Raw genomic sequence first — 26,730 nt, 5'->3', positions numbered from 1 at the left:
ACCCTTTAAAAACACAAGTTACTTATTCAAATTAGTGTCTGTCTGCCCACTTTGATGCCAATTTTCATGCCCAGAACTTGTTTGGGCCAGGCTGACGTCAACTGTACCTATTGACGGGCATCACCCTCTGTGTGCTGACAGTATGAGATTATTCTTTAAATCTCACTTTTTTGTGCCCACTTTTATGCCAATCATTTGTATTTTAATGCCGATTTCAACTGATTTACTTTTTCTATTACTTAGGATATAATTCATAAAAAAAAAAAAAAAAACTAATGATGTAAGAAACTGACGAATAAGAAACCACACATGTGCACTGCCAGCGGCTCCAGGCGTTGTATCCCCACCTGACACTAAAAGAGCTGATGGGTGTATACTCACTGCCATACAGTACATATAATAATAAAGGCCATAGCTGATGTACCTGACACCAGCCTGGGGAGTATACCATCAGCTCTTGTACAAACCTGACTCTCCTGCGCCACCTAAAGGATGGACCGGACGTTTTCTATGCTGTAAAAAGCGTGGTCCTTAATGGGTTAAAAATGGAACCGGATTAGTGGAGCAGATGCCCATAGGGAGGGAGTCTGCTGCCAGTCACGTGATCCTGGGAGGCTGCCCCCGCCATGTCACGTGCTACTAGTCACCGTGACAGACGGAGAGGCCATGTAGCGGGCTTCCGCGTACGTCAGGGTGGGCGGGGCGGACTTGTCGGTGCGCTAGGCACGAGAAAATATGGCGTCTAGAGCGTTGGGCGGACATCGCCCATGGGTGCTGCGACTGTGCAGGCACGGAGCGGCCATTCTACAGCCCAAAGTCCCGGCACGTGCTCCAGGTGAGAGTGCGCCACCAGCGGCCGCCGGAGGAGGTGCACTGCTGATACCTGGTTGTAGACCTGCAGCCCCGGAAGGGAGTAACGGAGTCCTGTGATTTTACCTTTCTGCCCTTAGTAAGGCAAAGGTTCACATATGAGCGGGGTAAACCCTGTGTCCTGTCCTGGGGTTTACTGCAGTCTACTGTTTCCTATAGGCAGTGGTCACAGGGATGGGTTCTCTTATTGCTGGGGCTTGATATTGGGGCAGACAGAAGACAGACAGCTCAGTAAGCTCTGCACTATATAATATATATATATATATATATATATATCTCACATATACTCTCTGACAGCACAGTAAGCTCTGCACTATATAATATATATGTATATATATCTCACATATACTCTCTGACAGCTCAGTAAGCTCTGCACTATATAATATATATATCTCACATATACTCTCTGACAGCACAGTAAGCTCTGCACTATATAATATATATATATATATATATATATATATATATATATATCTCACATATACTCTCTGACAGCACAGTAAGCTCTGCACTATATAATATATATGTATATATATCTCACATATACTCTCTGACAGCACAGTAAGCTGTGCACTATATAATATATATATATCTCTCACATATACTCTCTGACAGCACAGTAAGCTCTGCACTATATAATATATGTATATATATCTCACATATACTCTCTGACAGCACAGTAAGCTCTGCACTATATAATATATATATCTCACATATACTCTCTGACAGCACAGTAAGCTCTGCACTATATAATATATATATCTCACATATACTCTCTGACAGCACAGTAAGCTCTGCATTATATAATATATATATGTATATATATCTCACATATACTCTGACAGCACAGTAAGCTCTGCACTATATAATATATATATGTATATATATCTCACATATACTCTCTGACAGCACAGTAAGCTCTGCACTATATAATATATATATGTATATATATCTCACATATACTCTCTGACAGCACAGTAAGCTCTGCACTATATAATATATATATATATGTATATATATCTCACATATACTCTCTGACAGCACAGTAAGCTCTGCACTATATAATATATATATATATATATCTCACATATACTCTCTGACAGCTCAGTAAGCTCTGCACTATATAATATATATATATATCTCACATATACTCTCTGACAGCACAGTAAGCTCTGCACTATATAATATATATATCTCACATATACTCTCTGACAGCTCAGTAAGCTCTGCACTATATAATATATGTATATATATCTCACATATACTCTCTGACAGCACAGTAAGCTCTGCATTATATAATATATGTATATATATCTCACATATACTCTCTGACAGCTCAGTAAGCTCTGCACAATATAATATATATATATCTCACATATACTCTCTGACAGCACAGTAAGCTCTGCACTATATAATATATATATGTATATATATCTCACATATACTCTCTGACAGCACAGTAAGCTCTGCACTATATAATATATATATATGTGTATATATATCTCACATATACTCTCTGACAGCACAGTAAGCTCTGCACTATATAATATATATCTATATATCTCACATATACTCTCTGACAGCACAGTAAGCTCTGCATTATATAATATATATATATATATATATCTCACATATACTCTCTGACAGCACAGTAAGCTCTGCACTATATAATATATATATATATATATATCTCACATATACTCTCTGACAGCACAGTAAGCTCCGCACTATATAATATATATATCTCACATATACTCTCTGACAGCACAGTAAGCTCTGCACTATATAATATATATATATATATATATCTCACATATACTCTCTGACAGCTCAGTAAGCTCTGCACTATATAATATATATATATATATCTCACATATACTCTCTGACAGCACAGTAAGCTCTGCACTATATAATATATATATATATATATATATATATATATCTCACATATACTCTCTGACAGCACAGTAAGCTCTGCATTATATAATATACCCGTATATATCTCACATATACTCTCTGACAGCACAGTAAGCTCTGCACTATATAATATATATATGTATATATATCTCACATATACTCTCTGACAGCACAGTAAGCTCTGCACTATATAATATATATATCTCACATATACTCTCTGACAGCACAGTAAGCTCTGCACTATATAATATATATCTATATCTCTCACATATACTCTCTGACAGCACAGTAAGCTCTGCATTATATAATATATATATCTCTCACACATATACTCTCTGACAGCACAGTAAGCTCTGCACTATATAATATATATCTCACATATACTCTGACAGCTCAATAAGCTCTGCACTATATAATATATGTATATATATATATATCTCTCACATATACTCTCTGACAGCACAGTAAGCTCTGCACTATATAATATATATATCTCACATATACTCTCTGACAGCTCAGTAAGCTCTGCATTATATAATATATATATCTCTCACACATATACTCTCTGACAGCACAGTAAGCTCTGCACTATATAATATATATCTCACATATACTCTGACAGCTCAATAAGCTCTGCACTATATAATATATGTATATATATATATATCTCTCACATATACTCTCTGACAGCACAGTAAGCTCTGCACTATATAATATATATATCTCACATATACTCTCTGACAGCACAGTAAGCTCTGCACTATATAATATATATCTATATATCTCACATATACTCTCTGACAGCACAGTAAGCTCTGCACTATATAATATATGTATATATATCTCACATACAGTGGGGGAAATAATTATTTGACCCCTCACTGATTTTGTAAGTTTGTCCAATGACAAAGAAATGAAAAGTCTCAGAACAGTATCATTTCAATGGTAGGTTTATTGTAACAGTGGCAGATAGCACATCAAAAGGAAAATCGAAAAAATAACTTTAAATAAAAGATAGCAACTGATTTGCATTTCATTGAGTGAAATAAGTATTTGAACCCTCTAACAAAAAAAGACTTAATACTTGGTGGAAAAACCCTTGTTTGCAAGCACAGAGGTCAAACGTTTCTTGTAATTGATGACCAAGTTTGCGCACATTTTAGGAGGAATGTTGGTCCACTCCTCTTTGCAGATCATCTCTAAATCCCTAAGGTTTCGAGGCTGTCTCTGTGCAACTCTGAGCTTGAGCTCCCTCCATAGGTTTTCGATTGGATTAAGGTCCGGAGACTGACTAGGCCACTCCATGACCTTAATGTGCTTCTTCTTGAGCCACTCCTTTGTTGCCTTTGCTGTATGTTTTGGGTCATTGTCGTGCTGGAACACCCATCCACGACCCATTTTCAGTTTCCTGGCAGAGGGAAGGAGGTTGTCGCTCAGGATTTCACGATACATGGCTCCGTCCATTTTCCCGTTTATGCGAATAAGTTGTCCTGTGCCCTTAGCAGAAAAACACCCCCAAAGCAAAATGTTTCCACCCCCATGCTTGACGGTGGGGACGGTGTTTTGGGGGTCATAGGCAGCATTTTTCTTCCTCCAAACACAGCGAGTTGAGTTAATGCCAAAGAGCTCTATTTTGGTCTCATCAGACCACAGCACCTTCTCCCAGTCACTCTCTGAATCATTCAGGTGTTCATTGGCAAACTTCAGACGGGCCTGCACATGTGCCTTCCTGAGCAGGGGGACCTTGCGAGCCCTGCAGGATTTTAATCCATTGCGGTGTAATGTGTTTCCAATGGTTTTCTTGGTGACTGTGGTCCCTGCTAATTTGAGGTCATTAACTAACTCCTCCCGTGTAGTTCTAGGATGCTTTTTCACCTTTCTCAGAACCATTGACACCCCACGAGGTGAGATCTTGCGTGGAGCCCCAGAGCGAGGTCGATTGATGGTCATTTTGTGCTCCTTCCATTTTCGAACAATCGCACCAACAGTTGTCACCTTCTCTCCCAGCTTCTTGCTAATGGTTTTGTAGCCCATTCCAGCCTTGTGCAGGTCTACAATTTTGTCTCTGACATCCTTGGACAGCTCTTTGGTCTTTCCCATGTTGGAGAGTTTGGAGTCTGCTTGATTGATTGATTCTGTGGACAGGTGTCTTTTATACAGGTGACTAGTTAAGACAGGTGTCCTTAATGAGGGTGACTAATTGAGTAGAAGTGTCTAACCACTCTGTGGGAGCCAGAACTCTTAATGGTTGGTAGGGGTTCAAATACTTATTTCACTCAATGAAATGCAAATCAGTTGCTATCTTTTATTTAAAGTTATTTTTTCGATTTTCCTTTTGATGTGCTATCTGCCACTGTTACAATAAACCTACCATTGAAATGATACTGTTCTGAGACTTTTCATTTCTTTGTCATTGGACAAACTTACAAAATCAGTGAGGGGTCAAATAATTATTTCCGCCACTGTATACTCTCTGACAGCTCAGTAAGCTCTGCACTATATAATATATATATATCTCACATATACTCTCTGACAGCACAGTAAGCTCTACACTATATAATATATATCTATGTATCTCACATATACTCTCTGACAGCACAGTAAGCTCTGCATTATATAATATATATATATATATGTATATATATCTCACATATACTCTCTGACAGCACAGTAAGCTCTGCACTATATAATATATATATGTATATATATCTCACATATACTCTCTGACAGCACAGTAAGCTCTGCACTATATAATATATATATATATATATGTATATATATCTCACATATACTCTCTGACAGCACAGTAAGCTCTGCATTATATAATATACCCGTATATATCTCACATATACTCTCTGACAGCACAGTAAGCTCTGCACTATATAATATATATCTATATATCTCACATATACTCTCTGACAGCTCAGTAAGCTCTGCACTATATAATATATATATATCTCACATATACTCTCTGACAGCTCAGTAAGCTCTGCACTATATAATATATATATATATATATATCTCACATATACTCTCTGACAGCACAGTAAGCTCTGCACTATATAATATATATATATATATGTATATATATCTCACATATACTCTCTGACAGCACAGTAAGCTCTGCATTATATAATATACCCGTATATATCTCACATATACTCTCTGACAGCACAGTAAGCTCTGCACTATATAATATATATATGTATATATATCTCACATATACTCTCTGACAGCTCAGTAAGCTCTGCATTATATAATATATATGTATATATATCTCACATATACTCTCTGACAGCACAGTAAGCTCTGCATTATATAATATATGTATATATATGTATATATATCTCACATATACTCTCTGACAGCACAGTAAGCTCTGCATTATATAATATATATATATATATATATATCTCACATATACTCTCTGACAGCACAGTAAGCTCTGCACTATATAATATATGTATATATATCTCACATATACTCTGACAGCACAGTAAGCTCTGCACTATATAATATATATGTATATATATATCTCACACATATACTCTCTGACAGCACAGTAAGCTCTGCACTATATAATATATATATCTCACATATACTCTCTGACAGCACAGTAAGCTCTGCACTATATAATATATGTATGTATATATATCTCACATATACTCTCTGACAGCACAGTAAGCTCTGCATTATATAATATACCCGTATATATCTCACATATACTCTCTGACAGCACAGTAAGCTCTGCACTATATATATCTCACATATACTCTCTGACAGCACAGTAAGCTCTGCATTATATAATATATATATCTCACATATACTCTCTGACAGCACAGTAAGCTCTGCATTATATAATATATATATATATATGTATATATATCTCACATATACTCTCTGACAGCACAGTAAGCTCTGCACTATATAATATATATATGTATATATATCTCACATATACTCTCTGACAGCTCAGTAAGCTCTGAATTATATAATATATGTATATATATCTCACATATACTCTCTGACAGCACAGTAAGCTCTGCATTATATAATATATGTATATATATGTATATATATCTCACATATACTCTCTGACAGCTCAGTAAGCTCTGAATTATATAATATATATGTATATATATCTCACATATACTCTCTGACAGCTCAGTAAGCTCTGCATTATATAATATATATATATATATATCTCACATATACTATCTGACAGCACAGTAAGCTCTGCACTATATAATATATGTATATATATCTCACATATACTCTGACAGCACAGTAAGCTCTGCACTATATAATATATATGTATATATATATCTCACACATATACTCTCTGACAGCACAGTAAGCTCTGCACTATATAATATATATATCTCACATATACTCTCTGACAGCACAGTAAGCTCTGCACTATATAATATATGTATGTATATATATCTCACATATACTCTCTGACAGCACAGTAAGCTCTGCATTATATAATATACCCGTATATATCTCACATATACTCTCTGACAGCACAGTAAGCTCTGCACTATATATATCTCACATATACTCTCTGACAGCACAGTAAGCTCTGCATTATATAATATATATATCTCACATATACTCTGACAGCACAGTAAGCTCTGCACTATATAATATATATGTATATATATCTCACATATACTCTCTGACAGCACAGTAAGCTCTGCACTATATAATATATATATGTATATATATCTCACATATACTCTCTGACAGCACAGTAAGCTCTGCACTATATAATATATATATATCTCACATATACTCTGACAGCACAGTAAGCTCTTCACTATATAATATATATCTCACATATACTCTCTGACAGCACAGTAAGCTCTGCACTATATAATATATATATCTCACATATACTCTATGACAGCACAGTAAGCTCTGCACTATATAATATATATATCTCACATATACTCTCTGACAGCACAGTAAGCTCTGCACTATATAATATATATATGTATATATATCTCACATATACTCTCTGACAGCACAGTAAGCTCTGCACTATATAATATATATATATATATCTCACATATACTCTCTGACAGCACAGTAAGCTCTGCACTATATAATATATATATATCTCACATATACTCTGACAGCACAGTAAGCTCTGCACTATATAATATATATCTCACATATACTCTCTGACAGCACAGTAAGCTCTGCACTATATAATATATATATCTCACATATACTCTCTGACAGCACAGTAAGCTCTGCACTATATAATATATATATCTCACATATACTCTCTGACAGCACAGTAAGCTCTGCACTATATAATATATATATCTCACATATACTCTCTGACAGCACAGTAAGCTCTGCACTATATAATATATATATCTCACATATACTCTCTGACAGCACAGTAAGCTCTGCACTATATAATATATATGTATATATATCTCACATATACTCTGACAGCACAGTAAGCTCTGCACTATATAATATATATATCTCACATATACTCTCTGACAGCACAGTAAGCTCTGCACTATATAATATATATATCTCACATATACTCTCTGACAGCACAGTAAGCTCTGCATTATATAATATATATATCTCACATATACTCTCTGACAGCACAGTAAGCTGTGCCCACATACACACATATATATATTAGAAAAAATGTCGGCACCAATGAAAAAACAATATAGTGGGTGCTATGTCCAGGGGTATAGCTCCTTACCCAATAAAATAGTCAAAGAAATGGACAGCACATCCAGTAGAAAATGCGTGATGGTTTAGTCACCCATGTGGTACAGTGAGGCAACGTTTCGGCTCATACACAGAGCCTTTCTCATAGAGAATACACAGAGCCCCTTGGAATAAAGAAGTGATCATTACTTACCTGCCACATCCCGGACCGCTGCTCTGGTGTTTACCAGCTGCTGCAGTCATGTCACATCGACAGCAGGTGACCGCTGCAGCCAAGCACTCATCTCTTGGTTCACCAGTGATTATCAGATATCGTTGACATTACCTCACCGCTGAAGCCAGGTAAACTGATCTCCTCTGGGACAACGAAAATGGCGGCATGGGATCTGCCAGGTAAGTAATGATCACTTCTCTATTGAAGGTGTAGTAGAATGCCAGAGAAGGGGTAAAAAAGTCATGTGAGCCTTACATATACACTCAACAGTGAGTCAGTACCTCCCGATTCTTACATTTCCCTACATCTCTGAGCTACTTTCCCGATACATCCCCACACGCACTCTCCGATCCTCACAAGACCTCCTACTCTCCTCTTATCACCTCTTCCCACAATCGCCTCCAAGATTTCTCCCGTGCATCCCCCATGCTCTGGAACTCGCTACCCCAACATATCAGACTCTCACCTACATTGGAATCCTTCAAAAGAAACCTGAAAACCCACCTCCTCAGACAAGCCTACAACCAGTGACCCTGCTGCCTCTATACCGCCATGACCAACTTAACTCGCACCTACTGTGTCCTTCTCCCATACCATGTAGATTGTAAGCCCTGACGGGCAGGGCCCTCTCTCCTTCAGTACCAGTTTGTAACTCGTCTTGTTCATGCTTAGTGCAATTGTCTGTATTATGTATGTGCACCGCTTATCATATGTACAGCGCTATGGAATGAATGGCTCTTTAATAATAATTATAATATTTCCTGCATACATTAGGGTATGTTCACACACAGCATGTAAAACTATTACATATAGGACTGTAAATGTCAGCTGGATCTACAACCCCAATTCCAAAAACTTGTGACGCTGTGTAAGGCTACTTTCACACTGGCGTTTCTGGGTCCGCTTGTGAGATCCGTTTCAGGGCTCTCACAAGCGGCCCAAAACGGATCAGTTCAGCCCCAATGCATTCTGAATGGATAAGGATCCGTTCTGAATGCATCAGTTTGGCTGCGTTTGACCTCCGTTCTGCTTTTGAGGCGGACACCAAAACGCAGCATGTAAGTCACAATGTAAGTCAATGGGGACGGATCCGTTTTCACTGACACAATATGGTGCAATTGAAAACCGATCCGTCCCTCATTGACTTTCAATGTAAGTCAAGACAGATCCGTTTTGACTTAGACTTTTTTTTATATGAATAATGCAAACGGGTCCGTTATTAACGGATACAAGCGTTTGCATTATTACAGCGGATTAGTCTGTGCAGATACCAGACGGATCCGCACCGTACACCAATGTGAAAGTAGCCTTAGATGTAACTAAAACAGAATTCAATGATTTGCAAATCTCATAGACCCATATTTTATTCACAGTAGATCACAGAAAAGTGAGACATTTTACCATTTCATGAAAAAAAAACATTAACTCTTTTAGAATTTTATGGCGGCAACGAATCTCAAAAAAGGCAGGGCTGTGTCTACCATTGGGTATCCCCTCTTATTTTAACGAGTCTGCAAACGTCTGGGAAGTGAGGAAATGAGTTGCTGGAGTTCTGAGAGAAGAATGATGTCTGATGGAGGATTCTAGCTGCTCTACAGTTCTGGGTGTTCTCCATTTTAAGTGGAGGAACATTTTAGTTTTTAGATGCAGATTAGTGGACTACTGCCCATCTTTCACAGTTCCGGTTCAAATTCTGGTAGCCTGTTCTGGCATAAATGCCGGGCAGTTGGCCAGACAAAAAATACTGCATGCAGCAGTATTTGTCTGTCGAAAACCGGCATTTTTGCTGGAAAACGGCCAGATCCCATTATAGTCAATGGCAATCTGGTGGATGGTAGACTCTGGCAACTGTGAATTTTCCCTTTGCTTCTGGGAGCCTCTGCCTCTCTATCGTGCTCTTTTTATACTCAGTCATATGACCTAGCACCAAACAGCTCCCCCAGCTGTTTATTTACCAGTACTAGGGATCGACCGATTATCGCAGTTACCAATATTATCGGCCGATATTCATTATTTTCAAAGTTATCGGCATCTAACCTTGCCGATAATGCGTCCAGCGCGCTATCACAGAGCATGAGCACACTGCTGTCAACGCGCCATGTTCCCAAAGTAGCACAGGGGAGAATGAGTCACTCTCTCCCTCCCCCCTGTGCCACACTGCCAATGAGGAGAGATGGGAGGAGGAGGAGGGGCGGGCGCACTGCGCCACCAATGAAAGTTAATGTCTAATACAAATACAGGAGGCAGTGCCCAGCCTATATGACAGGGAGCTGCGATCGGCGGCAGTTAACCCCGCACCACACCTGAGGGGTAAACTGCTGCCGCTGATCGCAGCTCCCTGTCGGAGGCAGGGTGCCGGCTATGTGATTCTGCGCTGACACACCCGCCTCCTGTATTAAACGTTATTATCACTGGTGGCGCAGTGCACCCTCCCCAGTATTAAAAACATTGGTGGAGCAGTGTCACCCCCCCCAGTATTTAAATGGCAGTGGCCACAGGGTCCCCTCCTCTTCATTGGTGGCAGTGGCAGCTTCTGATCGGAGCCCCAGCAGTGTAATCCTGGGGACCATGGCAGCTGTGTGTACTATGCACAGGGCAGCAGGGAGTGTGTGAAGTCCTATTCACCCTGATAGAGATCTATTAGGGTGAATAGGACAAGTGATCAAAAGATCCCAGGTTCTAGCCCCTAAGGGGGGAAATAGTTATGAAATAAAAAGTAAAAAAAAAAAAAAAAAAGTATAAATCACCCCCTTTCCCAATTTTACATATGTTTGTTTATTGTTTATATATTTTATATCACATATTGCCAAGTCCAAACTATTAAAATATTGAAAAAAAATCTATGTGGTAAACGCCGTAACATAAATTTTGAATTTTTATTTTTTCAAAAATAAAAATGAACTTATACCGATATTCTGTGATTGGCTATTGGCCTGAAAGTTCACAAGTTATCTGTATCGGCTCTAAAAAATCTATATCGGTTGATCCCTAACCAGTACCACTTGCTTTTCCAGCCTTTTGCTGCCCGTCCCAACTTTCTTGAGATGCTTTGCTGCCATCACGTTCTAAATGAGGTAAAATGTCTGACTTTCAATATCTGATATGTGTTCTATGATCTACTGTGAATGAAATGTGGGTCTATGAGATTTATAAATCATTGCATTCTGTTATCTACATTTACCGTATATACACGTAAAGGGCTCAACACCTGGACAGGTAGATAGCGGTGGGTGCACTGTTCACTGGGTCACCTACCCAGTAAAGTGAGTCATAAAGAAAAAAAGGAATGAACAGGCACAACCACCTACTGGAGTGTATACCAACAGTTTAATTCAACAATTCAGTGATAAAAACAATAATAAAATCAGTAATAAAATCTCATATACATAATTAAATAAACACAGCAATTTATTTAATTATGTATATGAGATTTTATTACTGATTTTACTATTGTTTTTATCACTGAATTGTTGAATTAAACTGTTGGTATACACTCCAGTAGGTGGTTGTGCCTGTTCATTCCTTTATTTTATTTATATACACTTCACTACACAGCGTCCCAATTGTTTTGTAGTTGAGGTTGTATATTTATACAAAGACAGTGGGCTTTCTAGCACCACTGTGTGGGCTTTGTGATATATTGTGCTGACATCTATACCTTTTAATTATTGCCATTTCTACTTCTATCTCAGTTTCCTGAGAAAAAAATGCTGCATCCTTAGGCCTCTTTCACACGGGCGTTGCGGGAAAATGTGCGGGTGCGTTACGGGAACACCCGCGATTTTTCCACGCGAGTGCAAAACATTGTAATGCGTTTTGCACTCGCGTGAGAAAAATCACGCATGTTTGGTACCCAAACCCGAACTTCTTCACAGAAGTTCGGGCTTGGGATCGGTGTTCTGTAGATTGTATTATTTTCCCTTATAACATGGTTATAAGGGAAAATAATAGCATTCTGAATACAGAATGCATAGTAAAATAGCGCTGGAGGGGTTAAAAAAAATAAAATTTAACTCACCTTAATCCACTTGCTCGCGCAGCCTGGCATCTCCTTCTGTCTTCTTTGCTGAACAAGACCTGTGGTGACGTCACATGATCCATCGATCATGTGATGACCGGAGTGACGTCACCACAGGTTCTGTTGCTCCACACAGCTAAGATGAAGACAGAAGGAGATACCGGCTCCGCGAACAAGTGGATTAAGGGGAGTTAAATTATTTTTTATTTTTTTTAACCCCTCCAGCGCTATTTTACTATGCATTCTGTATTCAGAATGCTATTATTTTCCCTTATAACGATGTTATAAGGGGAAATAATACAGATCGGGTCTCCATCCCGATCGTCTCCTAGCAACCGTGCGTGAAAATCGCACCGCATCCGCACTTGGTTGCGGATGCTTGCGATTTTCACGCAACCCCATTCACTTCTATGGGGCCTGCGTTTCGTGAAAAACGCAGAATATAGAGCATGCTGCGATTTTCAGGCAACACACCAGTGATGCGTGAAAATCACCGCTCATGTGAACAGCCCCATAGAAATGAATGGGTCCAGATTCACTGCGGGTGCAATGCGTTCAACTCACGCATCGCATCCGCACGGAATACTCGCCCGTATGAAAGGGGCCTTAACCCCTTCAAGACGAAGCTAGTTTTTACCTCCAGGACCCTGCCATTTTTCACATTTTTGGCCAGGCCATTTTTAGCAAATCTGATGTGTCCCTTTATGTGGTAATAACTTAAAATGCTTTTACTTATCCAGGCCATTCTGAGACTGTTTTCTCGTCACATATACTTCATGACAATGGTAAAATTGAGTCAAAAAATTTCATTTTTATTTATAAAAAAATACCAAATTTACCCAAGATTTTGAAAAATTTGCAAATTTCCAAATGATTTCTCTACTTTTATAATAGACAGTAATACCTCCAAAAATAGTTATTACTTTACATTCCCCATATGTCTACTTCATGTTTGGATCATTTTGTGAATGCCATTTTATTTTTTGGGGAAGTTAGAAGGCTTAGAAGTTTAGAAGCAAATCTTGAAATTTTTCCTAATTTCCAAATCCCACTTTTAAGGACCAGTTCAGGTCTGAAGTCACTTTGTGAAGCTTACATAATAGAAACCACCCAGAAATGACCCCATTTTAGAAACTACACCCCTCAAGGTATTCAAAATTGATTTTACAAGCTTTGTTAACCCTTTAGGTGTTCCACAAGAATTAAAGGAAAATGGATTTGAAATTTCAGATTTTCCATTATTTCCAGTAACAAAGCAAGGGTTAAAACAGAGCCATCTTTAACAAGGGGCAAAAGGGGCAGCTGCCCTGGGCCCAGTTGCTCCTGGGGTGCCCAAGGCAGCTCCCTCTTGAGCCCTGCTGGCCACTGCCCCGGGTGTCAGACTGTCAGCTACACAGGGGGGTGCTGCCATGCCATGCCATGCCTGCCTGCCGGCACTCCAGGCAGCAAACTGTGAGAGCTGTGATTCTCTTAGCAGAAAGGACCTTAGATGACATCATCACCATGTGACCAGTAACCTAGCAATATTACTGGTCACATGGCTATGAGGTAATCAAAGGTCCTTTCTACCAGGGGTGTTGCTGCAGGAGAAGTTTGCCTTAACCGTGGAGCTTTTTTGTGAAGATTACATCAGGAAAAGGTGACAGGGGCTGTTATACTAATATACTGTATACTGTGGGGTGCTATACTGCTCTACTGTATACTATGGTTTTGTATATTGTGGGGTGCTGAATACTGTGGGGTGCTGAATACTGTGGTGTGCTGTATATTGTGGGGTGCTATACTGCTCTGCTGTATATTGTGGGGTCCTGTATACTGTGGGGTGCTGTATACTGTGGGGTGCTATACTGCTGTACTGTATACTGGGGGGCTATATATTTTGGGGTGCTGTACACTGGGGTGCTATACTGCTCTACTGTATACTGTGGGGTGCTGTATACTGTGTACTGTGAGGTGCTGTATTCTGTATATTGTGGGGTGCTATACTGCTCTACTGTATACTGTGGGGTGCTATACTGCTCTACTGTATACTGTGGGTGCTGTATACTATAGGGTGCTATACTGCATACTGTGGGTGCTGTATACTATAGGGTGCTATACTGCATACTGTGGGTTGCTGTATACTATAGGGTGCTATACTGCATACTGTGGGTTGCTGTATACTATAGGGTGCTATACTGCATACTGTGGGTTGCTGTATACTATAGGGTGCTATACTGCATACTGTGGGTTGCTGTATACTATAGGGTGCTATACTGCATACTGTGGGTTGCTGTATACTATAGGGTGCTATACTGCATACTGTGGGTTGCTGTATACTATAGGGTGCTATACTGCATACTGTGGGTTGCTGTATACTATAGGGTGCTATACTGCATACTGTGGGGTGCTGTATGCTATAGGGTGCTATACTGCATACTGTGGGGTGCTGTATGCTATAGGGTGCTATACTGCATACTGTGGGGTGCTGTATGCTATAGGGTGCTATACTGCATACTGTGGGGTGCTGTATGCTATAGGGTGCTATACTGCATACTGTGGGGTGCTGTATGCTATAGGGTGCTATTCTGCATACTGTGGGGTGCTGTATGCTATAGGGTGCTATACTGCATACTGTGGGGTGCTGGATACTATAGGGTGCTATACTGCTTTCATACTATGGGGTGCTGTATACTGTAGGGTGCTATACTGCATACTGTGGGGTGCTGGGGTGCACTGTAACGCTAGGGTGAGCCGTGCCCCGGTCTCCTTCCTGAACTGTAGAGCGGTGCCCACTTCCAGCCGAGAGCACTGATCCTGGAGTCTTCAGAACCGGAAGTATTTACAGTCATTCACGGGACTCTACCAGGTGTGTGTTTTTATTTTTATTTTTTGTGTGTGTTGTGGTGGAGGCCGTGATTACATGCTAGGGTGTGGGAAGGCGGGATCCATGGGGCCCAAGTAAATTCTTGCCCAGGGTCCAATCAATATTAAAGACGACCCTGGGTTAACAGCCAAACAAAACTCAATATTTATTACCCTGATTCTGTAGATTACAGAAACACCCCATTTGTAACACACGGCAGGGCGCAAAAGGAAAGGAATGCCGTATGGTTTTGGAGGGCCATGTCACATTTGAAGACCCCCTGATGCACCCCTAGAGTAGAGTAGAAGCATTTTTGAAAGATTTTTTTTTTGTGTCTCCATATTCTGAAAGCCATTTTTTTTATTTTTGCGACTGTCTTATGTAGGATCTCATTTTTTGCGGTATGAGATGAGTTTTATTGGTACAATTTTGGAGTGTGTATGACTTTTTGTTCACTTGGTATTACACTTTTTGTGATGTAAGGTGTCAAACAATGGCTTTTTTGACACTGTTTTTATTTTTTACGGTTTTCACCTGAGGGGTTAAATCATGTGATATTTTTATAGATCAGGTCGTTACAGACGTGGTAATACCTAATATGTCTACTTATTTAAAATTTATTAATGTTTTATACACTAATATTTTGAAACAAACAAAAAAAAAATCATGTCATAGAGTCTCCATAGTGTGAGAGCCATAGTTTATTTTTATTTTTTTGGGCAATTGTTTTTTAGGTAGGGGCTAATTTCTTTTTTGCGGGATGTGGTGACGGTTAGACTGGTACTATTTTGTGGGGGGCATACGCCTTTTTGATCACTTTGTGTTGCACTTTTAGTGATGTAAGGTGACAAATTATTTTTTTTTAGCTGTTTTTATTTAACTTTTTTGACAGTGTTCATCTGAAGGGTTAGGTCATGTGATATTTTTAGAGCCCCGGTCTATACGTAATATGTCTACTTTTCTTTTTTTTTTTTTTTTTTTTCTATTTTCTAAAAATTTTACATTTATTTATTTTTTTACTTTATTTTGGTAAAAGGACGCTTTTTTTTTTACTTGAAACTTTAAATTTTTTATTATTAAAAAAAACTTTTTTTTTACTTTTTATATTTGTCTCACTGTTAGACTTCATCTTTTAAGGGTTTGATCCCTTTTTCAATTCAGTACAATACATTCTGTATTGTACTGAGTTGAACGGTCAGCGTCTCACACAGTGAGACACTGACAGTTGCCTAGGAGACCCAGCGCTCAGGCTGTCTCTCCTGGGCTTCTGTAGGCTAGCAGCTCCGATGCCTGTGTAAGGCGTCGGGGCTGCCATGGCAACCATCGACCCCCTGCCAGCGCAGCGCGGTGGGGGTGATGGAGTCAGAGCTAGCCCCCTCCCTCTGTATACCCCACACATGCCGCGGTCAGTGCTGACTGCCGCACGTGAAAGGGTTAATCCGCCGGCATCACCGCACACACAGATGCCGGCGGATGCAGCAGGGACCCGGCTATCAGTAACAGCCGGGCTCCTGCTGTGGATCGGGCGGGTGCAGCGCCTGCACCTGCCCGATCCCATCACGTACATGCACGTGAGGATGCGGCAAGGAGCCACATTCGCTCACGTACACGTACGTGATAATGTGGGAAGGGATTAAAGGGCCATTCCAGCTATATATAGGAAAGTGAATAACAATTAGATTGGTGGGGGTCCTACTGCTGGGGGCCCCGTGGAGCCACCCTGAAATGAATGTCTGACCACCGCCTATCAGATATTACTTTAATATAACTGAAATACTTAAAGTTGAAAATAGGCCCGGTTTTTAAGGAGTTAAAGTGTTCTTTCACCGTTGATAATTATTGGTTTTAACGTGGTTGTGTAACCTGAATAGCTTAGTAAATATGTGTTGGAGCCCAAAGGTACCTTCACTGGAGAGTTGACAAGCTTAGCCGAGCTTCCTATAATGATAGTTAGCCAGCCTTCATCAGATTACTACGCAATGCCTGGTATAAAGAATTGCAAATCACTGGAACTTGTTGAAATTTGAGCTCTGAAGGCTGGCTTATAAGGCGGGATTCGCACACTGCTTTTGGCCAATGTCATACGAGTGTATTAGTCCAGGAAAGGCTCTCCATGTAATGGCTGTATTTATTGAGCACTACTCCTCTGACCTGAACGCACAGCATCATAATGATTTATGATTCTGTGTGTTCCTCCCTGAGTGCTAGTCTATTGTACAGTACAATAGACCTATGGTCAAACCAGGAATTCACAGCATCATAAATCATTACAATGCTGTGAGTTCACGTCAGACGAGCAGTGTCCAGTCCATAAAATGTAGCCATCATGGAGCATGTTTCCCATAGTGAATACTCTCGTGTGAAATTCGCCTTTAGGTCCATATTTTGTGCCTCTGATTTTCCTTGCCCTGAAGACAAACAGGGCAGGGAAAATCCACAAAGTGGACTTTTCTGCCCTTGTATACATTTTTTTAATACTTTGTCTCTGAAATGCCAGTGTTTCAGTGTAAAACATGGCTCTCTAGCTTCAGGCAGCTTGAAATAGACCGATTCACTTTAAAAATGGTTTAAAAGTGTAGAACCTCAGGGAATTTAACAGGAATTTCATTCCCCCCCCCCCCCCCCCCCAATATATATTCTGTTTTTGGAAGGCACCTTTCAAGCACAACTGCCTCATGACAGTAGAGTCCAGACTAGATGGTGATGCCAACTCAACTAAAGCATTTGAAAAGGTTGAGTCATCAGATCGTTGGCAAGAACACATGACAGTATTTAATGCAGATTCAGTGCATCAGCAATTCCGCATGACTTGGCTTTAGTCAACTGGTCACATTGAAGGCCAGGTATTAAATGACGACGTGTCTCAGCCTCACCTTCCTGTCTTCAGGCCTCCTCTGTACTGCCAACACTGGCCTCCTTCCAGTTTATGATGATCGTACGTGTGACTCTTTAAAGATAGCCATGTCATTATCCCATGAATTTATTCTCCCATAGGTTGTAATATTGCAGTCATCTGGGGATGGCAAACCTCAGCATGACCTCCTTGATCTTCCTAAAGCTTCATCAAATGTTGCTCGCTTTGTGTTGTGATTACTTAATAAAGCAGCCGTATTATTCTGCCAGTATGTGACAAAGCCTTCATTGTGCCCGTGGCAACACTGTGTCCCAGATCTGTGTGCTTGATATTTTTAGTTGATGTATTCCTCAGTCACACAGCAAAGTAAACCTAGCATTATATAATGAATAATGTAAACATTCCCAGATTTTAGGGATGCCTGACAGAATCGCTAGAATCAGGATAGCATCCAACTGGAAATGTCATTAGGACATGTTACATCCAGTGCTGGAAAATATTTTACTTATACAGAACGCAATACATACTGTGACTGTAAACCTTTCAGATCCAGTCAGTAAAATAAAAAGATAATTTCATGAATAGGACTTCAGTGTGGGATCAGTGGTGGTCTGACCGGAGGACCCCACAAATCAGCAGAATAAACAAACAGCCTTGTATTTTATTTCATGAATGTAAAATCCAGAAAACATTATTTAAAAAGGGATTTTCTTGGGAGAAGCCATTAAAAAAAGGGTTAAAAATAAAAGGTAATCCATACTCTCCCTCACAGATCCCCAGCCCCAGTCCTACTGCCCCATGACTTGACTTACTGGAAGTGTCCGGAAAGACCCACTCAGCCAATCACAGACTGTAACAGGGGGCTGTCTGGTGTCTTGAGGAGAGCAGCAATGGCTGTGAGGATGAGGATGGCTTTTTTATTTTTTTTGCCTTTTTTTGTTAACCCTTTGTGGCCATTAAAAAAACAAAAAAACAAAACTCCCTTAAATGTCTTGTCCTTTCTGGTTCCTGGTCATGTGAAGAAACACATGTTGCATTGAAAACCTAGAATGTTATGGCTGGGTTTTAAGTAAATCGGGCCTGGTTTTAAGAGCCCTGAGCAGCGGGTGGACAGGACCATTGCTGTGCAAGGAAAGATTGTGAAGGAGCTGCAGCATTTAACAAGCTATGCTTCCCTTTCATTCTGAGTATCATGGAGGTTCCACCAGTTGTACCACCTGATAACTTGATGGCGTAACCTATGGATGTGTCATTACGTCTAATGCTAGAAAAGCTCTTCTGAACATTAGGATATTTTTACTTACCGTATGTATTTCCCTTTGTTTCTTCTAAGCTTACAGGCTTAAGTCCTCTATACAGTACCTAACACGGAAAGATTTACCAAAGTTGGCCTACCAGAAACTCAAAGGCAAAAGTCCTGGAGTCATTTTCTTACCTGGCTTTGCATCCGATATGAATGCTCAGAAAGCCGTGGCCCTCGAAGACTTCTGCAAATCTCTTGGACACTCGTTTATACGGTAAATTGGATGGTGTTTTTTGTCTTACAGAAATCTGGCTCCTTTTCAAAGTATCTCTTGATGTTTTTTCAGGTGTTTACATTTCTCTATAGGGGGAAAAAAACGCCATTAACAAAACACTAGTGGGAAAACGCACTGTTTGCAACAAACTCTTGAAAAAATGCCCCAAAAGCATCACACATCTGTAGAGCTTCTTACAAGGGAGACCGCCAGTAACTGTACTGTCCCTGTAACAAGGACAGATTTTTAGCCTTTGAAAGTAAATGATGAAGTTTCACATTCAGTTACTAAAGAATGAACCTTGAAATTGACAGACAAAAAAAAAAGACTTGTGTATCATTTTTTTTTTGTTCCTGAGTGATATTTCCTAATGGCTTTTTTTCCTCGTAGTCTACAAAGCTTTTGTGACTAAGACAGTGATATTTTGAAATATATCTATTTAATAAAATGGGCGAATTTGCATCTTTTCATTCAACGTAAAGTGACAAGAAAACAACATATGAATCAAAATTGATGTGTACAGCCGGAAGGTCTTCTAAGGCCCCTTTCAGACGAGCGAGTTTTCCGCGCGGGTGCAATGTGTGATGCGAACGCATTGTGCCTGCACTGAATCTGGACCCATTCATTTCAATGGGGCTGTGTACATGAGTGTTGTTTTTTTTTTTGTGCGTTGCGTAAAAATCGCAGCATGTTCTATATTATGTGTTTTTCACACAACACTGGCCCCATAGAAGTGAATGGGGCTGCGTGAAAAACGCATTGCATCCACAAACAAGTGCGGATGCGATGCGTTTTTCACTGATGATTGCTAAGAGATGTTTGTAAACATTCAGTTTTCTATCATGCGCGTGAAAAAACGCATCAATGCACATTTCACCCGCGCAATAAAAACTGAACGCAATCGCAAACAAAACTGCCTGAACTCTCTAGCGAAATGGTGGGAGTTTTCCTGAACGCATCCGGACCTCATCCGTATGGTTTGTCTGCAAGGGGCCTAAGGGTTCTAAATGGTGGCATTTCAGTTGGGTCTCAAGTTATCAAGTTACCCTGCTAGAGTCCTCTGTGTGTAAGAACAACATCAAGTGAGAGACTTTGGTAGACCCCAGAACGTGGGATTTATTTCAATTTCCTTTTACATAATTGAAGAACATGGGAACATACTGAAAGGAACAAGGTGAGCGCTTCCATCAGTATATACTAGACTTTGAATGCTCCTACAGAAGACTATATAATCATAAATCTTGAAAAATGACTCGCTCCTAAATCTTTTATGATCACTTTAGTAGATCACGTTTTTTTTCCCCCTGACATTTTATGGATGAATAGGTGCAAATTCACCAGTTTTTTCATTGAAAATATGTAATTTTCAAATTGTCACTGTCCTGGTGTTACAAGCAACACGGATGTCCTTGCTGCCTCATCCTATTTACTAACTTTGAGGTATTTGCTATGCCATTTCCTTCCTTGTGAGTCTGGGTCAGGTTATCGCCTAGCTTGGCCTGGTTAATTTAGGAGGGGGCTGTTAATTACTTCGCCTCCTTGAAGTCCAGGCTGTTCTGGTTGCTAGAGATGATGTATGCTATATGCACTTGTTTCTAGATTCTTAGGGCTCATGCACACACCATGTGCAGTCTGGGAAACACAGCCTGTGTGTCGATCACATCTCCTGCACTGACGGCTGCTCATCTGACCTGAACTCCTGTCAGACCAAGGGTCTGTTGTACTGTACTCACATCATCATGTGAGTTGTGTGCATGTGTCCTTCTTATCTTGTTCTGTCAGTATATCCTAGGACCCGTGGTCCTGCAGTCTTTCACTGCTGTCAGCATTGAAGTTTGTAGTTTATTTTCCTGTGATTCTGTTATTACTTGTTTGATGGGTTTAGTTTCTTGATTAGCCTTGGTTGTCTTGCTGGGTTGTATTTCAGAACAGGGTCAGTTCACTGTCATTCGTCCTCTCTAAACCTGTATGCCATTGCCATACTCCCATCTCCTTTACCCTTGCTTATGCATATTCACTTCTATTGGTGAGTTTATTTCAGCATATTGTCTGCCGGTGTTGATACATGCGTTAATCTATGTTCTTGTAACTGTCCAGTTGTTGTGCAGTGTAGTCCTACTCAAAGTCATGGAGGTACAGTATCTGTGGACTGGAAGAGGAGCACCACTGAAGGAATGCATTTTATGTTTTCAGGTTTGATTACACTGGATGTGGAAACTCAGAGGGAAATATAAAAGAGTGCACCATTGGGAAATGGAAGAAAGATGTACTTTCAATTCTGGATGATGTGTCTGAAGGGCCACAGGTAAGTTTTCCATGGCTTAGGCATTCCTTTTAGGACATTATTTTATGGTTATTACTAGTAAACAAAATATTTTACATGTACCTGTAAATGTCCTCGATGACCCCTCCCTATGAAAAATTGCATTGAACGTGATCTTCTAGAGGGATGGTCCTCTCAAACAACTGGACTATAGTCTAGATCTGTTTTGAACCTTTTTGCGCCAAGTACCCTGTAGTGACAGGAAGCTCGAACCAAGACCCTCAAGGAAACTAAGAGTGATGCTAACAAAATAAGTCTATTCTCACGCTGCGGTCATAGGCCTGTTGTAAGCCCCTGCCAACAGTTCCTTCAGATTTAACAGAAAGAATAGCACAGCATACAGTTCTGATCTTCCTGTCAAAATGAGACACCACATTAGGACCCAATATGGATGACTGTTATTATGTAAATTACATTCCGCACTACCAAACATACAGGAGAGTGCAGCACTACATACCATACTTACATCCAGTGGCATCTTCTCAGATACATAATTACTTTCCTCATCTTCTCTATTCGGACCAGACTGCCATGATGATTTTTTTTTTCAGCCATGTCTCATCTCTCTCACACAGACCTCTTTAGGTTTCTGCTTTTTCATCATTCTCCCCACCTCCTCAATACTCCATCCTGCCACCCTCTATACTGTGCCTCCTGTGCTCCCCAATACTATACTGCAGAAACAGATAGTATCTGTGTGGAGGGACTATTATCACAAAGATAGTATCTCCTTCAGTAATTACCACCACATAGTGCCTTCAAAAATAATTGCACCCAGCAAATAGTGACCATGACTGTGTGTTGTAAGTCATGGTAATAATGTCCTCTGTTGTTCTCCAGAAGAAATAATGCCCTCATAGAGCCCATGATAGTAGTAATGTCCCCCAGTATTAATAAAGTGCATTATAATGCTCCCATGAGTAATAACTAGTGCCTCAAGTAGTTGTAGAGCCCACCATAATGGCTCCATAAGTAACAATGCCTAGCTAGTGCCCCAGTAGTAATAAAACCTAGCATGGAGGCCAAGTAGTAATAAAGCCCACTTGGTGCCCTCAGTAGTAGATAAGCCCCCTTATAGTGCCCCTAGTAGAACTAATGCCCTCTAAAATGACCCCCTTAGTAGCAATAAAGCCCCCATAGTATGCCCCAAAGTAATAATGCCAGTCTATAGTGCCCTCAGTAGTACTATATCTATTATCTATAATATTCCCTGTAGTAATAAAGCGCCCATAATGTGGCCCAGTAGAAAAATACCTTCTTATAGTGCTGCCATTAGAAATAACCCCCATAAACTATCCCAGTAGAAAACTTTTTTAGTGCACCTTATAGTACTAATGTCCCCATAGTGCCCCTCCCCTCCATAGTGGCCCAAAAGCATGTGCTGCACCAAGATGCCAAAGCAAGATAACAAACTCCATAATTAACTCCATGACGCTGTCTGCAATGTGACACAGGGCACGGGCCTCTTCCAGCCTGCGCCCTGAGCTGCTTGAAGCCTGGCCCTAGTAGTCGCAGTCATGGTGGCCTATGAGGGTGAACTACGACTGATGTGCCCCGAGCTCCCTGAGGATGGCGAGAGTTAAGCTGTTGAACTTGAACTGCTTTAACACTGCAATACTTTATAGGAAAATGTAATTAAATGAAAAATATTAACCAATATGGCAGTTGGTCTATTTATGTGGTCAGCATGGAATTTCAGACTGCAGTAGTCTACCATTTTTCACTACACTGACAAACCTTTGTGAAAAGCTGATGACAGAGAACATACCACCCCTGCATAGAAATATAGGCCAGCATTTACTAAGCCTGATGTAGGTTACGTCAGTGCTACTGAAGGAGATCGCTGAAGTGACTTACAGCCTTAAAATAAACCTTATGCCTGCTTTTTGGAAAAGATTATGTCAAAAATGGGTGTAATCTGCTTAATAAATGGCCATGGTGCGTAAAAACTATTGATTAAAATCAGATACGGTTTGGACATGGGTCACTTCTGAGTATGTCTGTTCTGTATATATTTTGGTTTCAGCTGCCCTCGTTTCTAACCTGTTTGTATGTTCTTCCAGATATTAGTTGGATCAAGCATGGGAGGGTGGCTTATGCTTGTTGCTACTATTGCTCGGCCAGAGAAGATTGCAGCTCTTGTTGGTGTTGCCCCTGCTGCAGACCATTTTGTTACAGTATTTAACCAGCTTCCACTAGAGGTACATAGATTTCACTAAGACAAATGCCCAAGTGATAAGTTTATAGAAAATTCTAGCAAAAATGCAGCTCGATATGTGTAAAGGGGTTAGCTCATCTGAGACGGTCCCTTTTATGGTGCAGGTGCTGCTCCTGTTACCAAAGGCAAAAGCTAGAGTGCCGTAATCTCGCGATTAACCAGCTAGCGCATGCGCGGTTCGTTCCCTGGGGCTGATGCCAGCACAGGGAAGGAACACTATGCCGACACTGCGCATGTGCTAGCTCGCGCTTTGCGAGATTGCGGCACTCTAGCTTTTTGACGTTGGGGAGCAAGGAGGAGATTCGGAGTATGCGAGGCGGTGCTGGGCTCCGGAAACGTTAGTAACAGCCCCTTGGGCTTCTTACTTGCCTCATTTACATATATAAAATCTTTTTTTGACACAATAAAAGCACACAGAGCTATGGGGACTGGATATTGCGGATGTGCTAGCGGCCATCTAGCAACCCATGTCCTCGGCTCTATACCCAAAATCCAGATGACCGATTCCCTTTAAAATCGCTATACCCCCCTACCCCGGCGCTTCACTGGTCCCATGCTGGTCTTTGTACATCCCGACCCCCTGTGATGATGTGATGTCCCCAACAGTATAGTCCTTACAGAAGGTCGGTTTCTACAGACGCCTGGGGCGGCGAGTATTCTGTTTTGTTTTTTGGTGGTTTCTGCAGATGAAATGTGCAAGCAAAATTGCACTAAAATCTGCATGATCCATCCTAGTCATCCCTGTGGAAACTCTCTGCAGCAGTTTGTAATAGTCCATCAACATATACAGTGAGTATTTCTTTCTATTTCCAGGAAAAGAAAGCAGCTGAGGAGAAAGGTGAATGGAAACTTACCTCAAAATACAGTGAAGAAGGCTTTTATACTTTGCCGTATTCTTTTATCAAAGAAGCTGAAAACCACTGCTTGTTAAATAGCCCAATACCCATAACTTCTCCTATCCGACTCATTCACGGCATGAAAGATGAAGAAGTGCCATGGCATGTGTCCATGCAGATTGCAGACCGGGTACTCAGCACTGATGTAGATGTCATTCTCCGCAAACATGGCCTGCATCGGATGAGTGAAAAAGATGACATGAAACTCCTCGTGTACACGATTGATGATTTAATTGATAAACTCACCACTTTAGGGTAACCGACAATAATCCGCAGATTACCAGACAGCTTTCCCTACATGCGGGGCTCCGTTTGAGCACAGCATAGTAGATGGCTGCACATGTAATGGCTGCAAATAGTTGTTTACATGAAAGAGACCTCTATTACTATCCACTTCAGTATTTCCTATGTCGTTTTATATTTCCTAAATATATCCTTTTCTACTTCCCACAGCAAATGTGAATAACTTTCTCTCTGTACAGGACTGGATTCACTAGTGAAAACACTATGGCATGTAATATATGCAGAGCAATAAAGTATATGTATAAACCTCACCTTCTGCAGCTAGAATCTCCCTTTGATGTGCTGATATAAATGCACCTATCGTTCTCTTGATTTCCCATTCCAGATACGGCATTATACTGATTTATAATGCTGCGTGTCTCTGTCCGACCTTGCATCTGCTGAATTGTACTGACCTAATGCTGTCAGTATAAGTAAGGTCATGCAGAGACGTACAGCATTATAAATCTGTATAATGCGGTGCGCTCCTCTGAAACTAGCCCATAACAGGAAATCACGCTCACACACGGAATATATTTTCCGCACTGGACACACGTTTCCGAAAGAGGCCATAGTATGGAAGAGACTGTACCAGATCATGCACAAGTGATGCAGCCTTGCCATGTAGGAAGGAAAAGGAATATCCAGCAACCTGATGGAGTCTGTATAACCTTTATTCCAATTAATAAAAAAAACTCATTCAGTGCAAAAGATGCTGGCGATACTGGTGATCTGCATACTGTTTCTTAGCCTTGCCATGTGCACGCTGCAAAGTATAAAATTATGTGGATGAAAGCATGTGACTATGTTCTTTCTTAAACAAAAGACTATTGTAATCTTTATTATATATTTTGTACTGGCTATATTGCACTTAATATATTACCAGTATACAGTATATTAGTTGCTGACTTGCTGGAATTTATCCTTATAGTTTCACATCTATTGGTGTAAATGTAAGGCTACTTTCACACTGGCGTTTTGGCTTTCCGTTTGTGAGATCCGTTCAGGGCTCTCTCAAGTGGTTTCAAAATGGATCAGTTTTGCCCTAATGCATTCTGAATGGAGAA

General features: G+C 40.3%; 1 protein-coding gene across 2 annotated transcripts; it reads left to right on the top strand.

The window, feature by feature from the left end:
- The first annotated feature begins 670 nt into the window (after positions 1–670).
- ABHD10 (abhydrolase domain containing 10, depalmitoylase) lies at positions 671–26,730 on the top strand. Of its 2 annotated transcripts, XM_040424230.1 has the most exons (6): positions 698–835; positions 11,725–11,784; positions 19,761–19,944; positions 22,138–22,249; positions 24,331–24,468; positions 25,299–26,730. In XM_040424230.1, the coding sequence occupies exons 3-6, from the start codon at positions 19,880–19,882 to the stop codon at positions 25,638–25,640; spliced, it is 657 nt and encodes a 218-aa protein (XP_040280164.1). In that variant the 5' UTR covers positions 698–835; positions 11,725–11,784; positions 19,761–19,879; the 3' UTR covers positions 25,641–26,730. The 2 variants fall into 2 exon arrangements, with proteins under 2 accessions (XP_040280163.1, XP_040280164.1); XM_040424229.1 differs by lacking the exon at positions 11,725–11,784 and having other exon boundaries at positions 671–835; positions 25,299–26,726.

Source organism: Bufo bufo, chromosome 3 (genome assembly GCF_905171765.1).
Source record: "Bufo bufo chromosome 3, aBufBuf1.1, whole genome shotgun sequence".
Lineage (NCBI taxonomy): Eukaryota > Metazoa > Chordata > Amphibia > Anura > Bufonidae > Bufo > Bufo bufo.
Note: the sequence above shows the minus strand (reverse complement) of the source record. Positions and strands in the feature narration are given on the sequence as shown.